Source organism: Rutilus rutilus, assembly GCF_951802725.1.
Source record: "Rutilus rutilus genome assembly, chromosome: 20".
Lineage (NCBI taxonomy): Eukaryota > Metazoa > Chordata > Actinopteri > Cypriniformes > Leuciscidae > Rutilus > Rutilus rutilus.
Window position 1 is genome coordinate 34,834,723 of NC_140225.1, and position 6,687 is coordinate 34,841,409.

A 6,687-nucleotide genomic window follows, 5' to 3' on the forward strand; every position below is an offset into this window, starting at 1 on the left:
GACCAGCCTGCCGCATCACAGACATCATGAAGTGAAACTCCTGACAGTAGAGCTTTAGAAGCAGCCATACTCCTAGTAGAGTGAGCTTGTACAGCCAAAGGTGAAGGCTGACCAGCCGACTCATAAGCAGATAGCCTCGACCACCCACTTGCTCATCCTCTGTTTAGATGCAGGACACCCCTTTCTGGGTGACCCAAAACAAACGAACAACTGTTCAGACTTCCTCCACAGGGCAGCTCTGTGGACGTAAGCATCTAGGGCCCTAACTGGGCAGAGCAGATTTAGTTTCTCCTGGTCCGACATCTGAAAAGGAGGAGGACAGAAAGCCTGCAGTACAATAGGCCTAACAACATTAGTTGGAACCTTAGGAACATAACCTGGCCTGGGATAGAGAAAGGCCTTTACCATACCGGGCGAAAAGTCCAGGCACGAGGGGGAAACCGAGAGAACTTGAATGTCTCCAATTCTCTTGAGAGACGAAATAGCAAGCAAAAAGATAGTTTTAAGAGTGAGAAACTTCTCAGAAACCTCTTCAATAGGCTCGAACGGAGCTAGGGAGAGGCCTTCCAAAACAATGGCCAGATCCCAAGTCGGTACCCTCGTGCGGACTGCTGGCCTCAACCTCAAAGTGCCATGAAGAAAGCATGTTATAAGCGGGTGTCTCCCCAAAGAGACTCCACTCAAAGGGACGTGGTAAGCTGCTAGTGCTGCCACATACACCTTCAGTGTGGAGGGGGATAACCCTGTGGAGAATCGCTCCTGCAAGAACTCCAGCACTGCACCCACTGGGCAGTTAACCGCGTCCAACTGGTGTTCTCCGCACCAAGAAGTAAATAATCGCCACTTCAAGGCATATAACTTCCTTGTGGATGGAGCTCTGGAGTGGAGAATGGTCTCAACAACCTCAGTTGAGAGACCAGAACTTATGAGCTGGGCCCCCTCAGAGGCCAAGCCCACAGTTTCCACAGTTCTGGGCGGGGGTGAAGGATCGACCCACTCGCCTGAGAGAGTCGGTCCCTCCTGATCGGAATCTCCAGAGGAGAGCTGTCGAGGAGAGACACTAGGTCCGCAAACCATACTCGAGCCGGCCAGAACGGGGCTAACAACAGTAGACTGACCCCGTCCCGACGGACCCAAGAAACCAAGGTTCTTTCCACATAACCAGGGCACGAAGACATCGTCGCGTGACCCTGATCATGCGGAGTGGGTTTCCCCTCGGGGAGAACCCATTGGTTCTGAGCCACCACTGCAACGGTCTCATGTACAACAGGCCGCAAGGTATAACGTTGGACGCTGCTGCCATCAGACCTAACAGTCTTTGAAACTATTTTACAGTGAGTGACTGGCCTAGCTTTGCTTGTTTCACCGCTGAGAGGATTGAAGTAATACGAGCAGGAGACAGACGTGCCTGCATCGTCCTCGAGTCCCAAACTACACCGAGAAAAGTGGTCCTCTGAAATGGAGAAAGCACACTTTTCTTGCCATTTAGCCTCAAACCCAATCTCTTGATATGAGCGAGAACGACATCTCGATGCCGAACCGCTTGTTGTTCCGACTGAGCTAGAATCAACCAAGCGTCGATATAATTTAAAATGCGGATGCCCTGGAGTCGCAACGGAGCAGGAGCTGCATCCATACATTTCGTGAATGTGCGGGGAGACAAAGCTAGGCCAAACGGAAGAACCCGATAGTGGTATGCTGCCGAAAGCAAACCTCAGGAACTTCCTGTGTTGTGGAAGGATGGAGACATGGAAGTAGGTGTCTTTTAGATCTATTGTGACAAACCAGTCCTCGGATCTGATTTGTGACACGATCTGCTTGAGAGTGAGCATCTTGAATTTGAGCTTCCCTACTGTGCGATCTAAAATTGGACGTAACCCCCCATCTTTCTTCGGAACTATGAAGTATCGGCTGTAATAACCTGACTCCCTGCTGGGAGGAGGAACCCGTTCTATAGCCTCCTTTCGCAGCAGAGTCTCTACCTCCTGTTCAATTACCAGAGCCTGCTCGGGGCCCACCCACTGTGGGCAGGACCCCTCTGAATCGAGGAGGACGAGACCTGAACTGAATAGCGTAACCGTTTTCGATCATCTGCAGGACCCACTGAAAAATATTTGGAAGACTTTTCCACTCCGCCAAAAAATCTACTAAGGGTACCAGCCTCTCGAGACTGGCCTCTGGAATACTTTGAGCTGCAGACACAGTGTCCTCTAACGGTGCACCGGCAGGAAACAACTGGTCTAACTGCTCTGAACCCCTCCTCAGAGGGAGCGAGCTCCCCTCTGTGAAAATCTCGCTGGGACCGTCCACGCCCTGGCATAAAGGCAGGGTTGGCAGAGCGGTCCCCTGAGGGCACAGAGAGAGAACGGGCACCGTGTAATGCGGTGAACTCAGTTTTCTCCCGGTGGGGACTACCCTCAGCATCCTGACACCTGTGGCATTAATGCCATTCTTGGTGATAATAACTGTCCTCAGATCAGTTTTACCCCTCGAAGACTTCGTCTGAGAGCGCCGCGTCCCATTCTTTTTGTGGGGGAGCGCGAGACGTGACACTCTGTTTTTGTTGCGCCCGGTGTGAGGAGCTATTCGACGCATGGGGCTGCTCTTTTCGCCCAGCAGCCCCAGAGACATGAACTTTAAGGGGGAGGAATTTCTGGAACGCCGCCGCCTGCTTCTTTTCTTCTTGGAACCTATCGATGACCGTATTCACAGAGTCACTGAATAGGCCCACAGTAGTGAGCGGGTGTCCAAGAGAAACTATTTTTCTCTCTCCTTCATGCCAGAGAGATTAAGCCAAAGATGCCCCTCCGTGGCCACCACGGCTGCCATAGAACGGCCCACTGACTTGGCCGTCTCCTTGGTGGCACGGAGAGCAAGATCTGCTGCTTGACATAATTCTCTTATAGTTTCAGAACTAACCTCCTCCTTCTCACTCATATCTTTCAATAGATCGGCCTGGTATGCCTGCAGAATAAACATTGTGTGCAGGCATGCCACGGCCTGACCTGCCGCCGAGTATGCTTTGCCCACCAAAGCCGAGGTGTTACGAAGTGGCTTGGTGGGTAACACTGGTGCCTTAAAAGATGATGCCGACTCAGGCGAGAGGTGATTAGCTAATGCCTCTTCAGCCTTTGGCATCACCCCATAACCATACTGACTAGACCCAGCAATATTGGAATAAGTGGATGTCTGTGGTGTATATATACGGGAAGAAAACGTTTTTTTCCAGGACCTCGACACCTCAGTGTGGAGGTCTGAAAAGAACGGGAGGCACCGGCGTTGAGGCTGTACACGAGATGGCAGAAAGCGTTCATCTAGTTTGCTTTTAGCTCTAGACTCTAGAACCTCTCTGCTGGCCAATCAATATTTAATTTCTGTACCGCTCGTGTGAGCACCTCTATTAACTCCTCACTCGCAGGAGACTGGGGTGACGAGTCCTCAGTATCTCCTGTTCCAATACTAACAACATCCAGCTCCTCAGAACTGGATAGTTGCAGTACTGGAGCCTCAGCCTGGGCGGAAGAAACCGCAGCGCGTGCTTCCAAACCCGGGACAGAGGCACTGGATCTAACAGGTGAAGGCTGAGATAAGGCAGAGCCCGTCTCAAACCCCTCTGTTAGATCGATTTGCGAACCCCACGACTGAAGTAGCCCAGAGCCGCGGGGAGCACGAACCGAACCACCCTCCTCGAAGAGTGATCGGCGAGAGCGCAGCGTTCTCAGCTTTCTTGTTGTGTATCCCCACCCGTAATATAGTGAGTGCAGGGAGGAACACACTTCCTATTCTGTTGTCTGCTCACCATCACTTAATAGTTTTTTATTTTTTTATATATATATATATATATATGTGACAAAACTCCTGCCTAGTGACAACTAAGGACAGACAAAAACACTTGATATAGACAATGATTCACACACAGAGCGCTTGCTGAAGGCACAGAAGCTAGCGCATTTGTGATTCTGGGGTGCTTTATAGTTTCCTGGTCGATGATGTCACCCGCCTATGACGTTCCGTCTCGCCATTGGACTGATTCCATACGTGCTTCATGACGCACTCACGCAGGGGCGTTCCCGCAGCGTTTCGACGCAGCTCGAGTTCCCTTGAAAGGGAAGTACTGCTCTAGTCAATAAAACTGTGTACTGCATCTAAAACAGAGGGGAATATGGAATGATGTAAGTAGGAGTTTGAGTGCTATTGCATCCTGTGAAAGTGCCCTCTGGATTTATATATACAGTACTGAACAAAATTATAAACGCAACACTTTTGTTTTTGCCCCCATTTTTCATGAGCTGACCTCAAAGATCTAAGACTTTTTCTATATACACAAAAGGCCTAAGTGAAACTGAAAATATTGTTCCAAAATATATATATTTGTATTATTCAGGAACTGAAAGCACTAGATTTCAAATGAAACAGAATTTATGGAACATTTCTGCAAGTTCGAAATTAAACATTCTTCACGTTAATGCCATGCATATTATAAACTTTGATTAATTAAATGCTTTTTTTTTTTTTATTACATGCTTAACACTGAATAAATACAAAATAAGTGTATTACTAATTGGACGTCATACTGGTTAATTGGTTCATTCTTTTTTATGAGGCAAAAAAAAAAAAACTTAAGAGCTTAATAATACTTGTCATTAAAATGATTAAACATAACTCTTACCCATCATCAATCATTTAAGCTCATGTTTTGAAATTTGTCTCAATTGTTTTACTGTAAGTGCACAGTTATCATGGTCATGCATCAAAATATATTGTACCTTGTTTTCTTCTAATAAAGATTATCTTTGTAATAACTACTTTAGTGTGACAAATGTTAAATTGACTTTTAACATCTACCTTCCAAGCAGCACCACTACAATTTGGCTGTGCTTTCATGTTCAGACGTAGCAAATGGAGCAGACAGTGTCACTAACAAATATGCTCACAATATACATGTTAGACACCATATTCAAAAAACAGCTTTTACATGCCATCTAATGTTCTATAAGGATGTGCTTAACAAAAAAACTCTATTTGATTTGGAGACACATTATCTCATTCACATTTGCATGAGAGTGTAAGTGATCATTTCTCTTCTGGGAACAGATTTAAGTATGCCGATGAAGGTCCAAATATTTTCAGTGTCAAAATGTATTTTGCTGACAGTCTGAACCATCGATAAAACATTGCATATATAAGTGGATTCATACCGGAATTCATGCATACAATCCAATCCATTACATTAATTATAAGAGAGTCATTTTCATTATGCCCCAAAGAAAGACTAGTTAAATAATATGGCATCCAGCAAAGAAGATAAACCAGTACTACAATCCCTAAGGTTCTTGTAGCCTTTTTTTCTGATTTGGCCTTTTTGTCTGTGACGGAATTTAAATGCTTAGCTTGATAGTTTGCTACAAAGCAGATTTTCACATATAAAGGAATAATTATACAACAAGGAGCCACTAAACAAACAATGGAATCTAGTATTATATTTTCCAACTTAACAGAAAGAATGCATTCTCCAATACATGTGTAGTTCATCTCTGGATACATTACAAACTCATACAACAGATAAAAATTATATATGAAGGAGAATAACCAGTTTACAACAATAGAAACAATAGCTCTGTTATTACTGACTCTTATTGGATATCGCAAAGGGTCATTCACAGCAATGTATCGATCCACAGAAATAATAATCATATTACCAAGAGATGCTGTGACAACCACATAAAGAATAAGAGGAAATATTGAGCAAAATATTTCTCCAAAGTACCAGCATGGCTCAATCAGTTTCATTCCCTGCACTGGCATGAGAATCAATCCTGTGATCAGATCAGCCACTGCCAGAGAGAAGATCAGCACATTGGTGGGAGTGTGGAGCTGCTTGAAGTGCGAGATGGAGATGATCACCAACAGGTTCAGAAACACGGTGAACACCGATGTTACAGCGATGAAAATGTACACAATAATGTACTCTGCTTCAGGTCGGATACTTCTGGTACAAGACAAATTGTTGTTTGGAAAGCAGTATTGGATTGTTTGATTGCTCGTGTTTGTCAGTCCCCAGTTAGACATTTCCATGATAGATCTATCTTGGAGATTAGACTCTGTGTGAAGATGCTTGCCACTAATATGACTCAGTTTTATACTTATGGAAGCTCAGCGACCACCTCATTTTACCATGACGTTTGAATATTCAGCTATCAACCAACCCGCTACTACAATATCCATAGACCTATCAGATCTAATCTGATCTATATTCTAAAAAACCTTTAATAAAAGACTTTGAAAGCTTTTAAATGGTTATATACATAATACCAATTAAAGATGGAAGTTAAGTGAATTTGTTTTAAAATATTTATCCCAGTATAAGACCAATTGGAAACACTGTGTCAGGTAAATGACTCAGGATTCAATTGCAAATGCAATAAAACAGTTAATTTAGGACCGTAACCCTGCCAGTCCAGCAAGTACTGGAATCCGCATCCCTTCCGCCTCGAGTCCAGAATATGTTTGACCGAAGAGACAGGTTCCCCGTATACGAGATGCGGCTGTGGGGATGGGTGGTTAATAGGTGAACAAAAAACGGGTTTTATTTTAGGTGCATAAAAAAACTAATTAATTCTCCTGTACACCAGAGGTAGTTTGAGGCGTACTGCCACTGGACTAAGGACTTCAGTTACAGTGAACAGG

The 6,687-nt window shown here is 44.9% G+C and overlaps 1 protein-coding gene across 1 annotated transcript; it reads right to left on the reverse strand.

Annotated features, from left to right (window-relative positions):
* Positions 1 to 5,073: 5,073 nt before the first annotated feature.
* Positions 5,074 to 6,069, reverse strand: LOC311280185 (trace amine-associated receptor 7c-like; the record flags this gene model as incomplete). The annotated part of the gene is made up of 1 exon (XM_084392159.1): positions 5,074 to 6,069. The coding sequence occupies one exon, from the start codon at positions 6,067 to 6,069 to the stop codon at positions 5,074 to 5,076; it is 996 nt and encodes a 331-aa protein (XP_084248285.1).
* Positions 6,070 to 6,687: the final 618 nt, after the last annotated feature.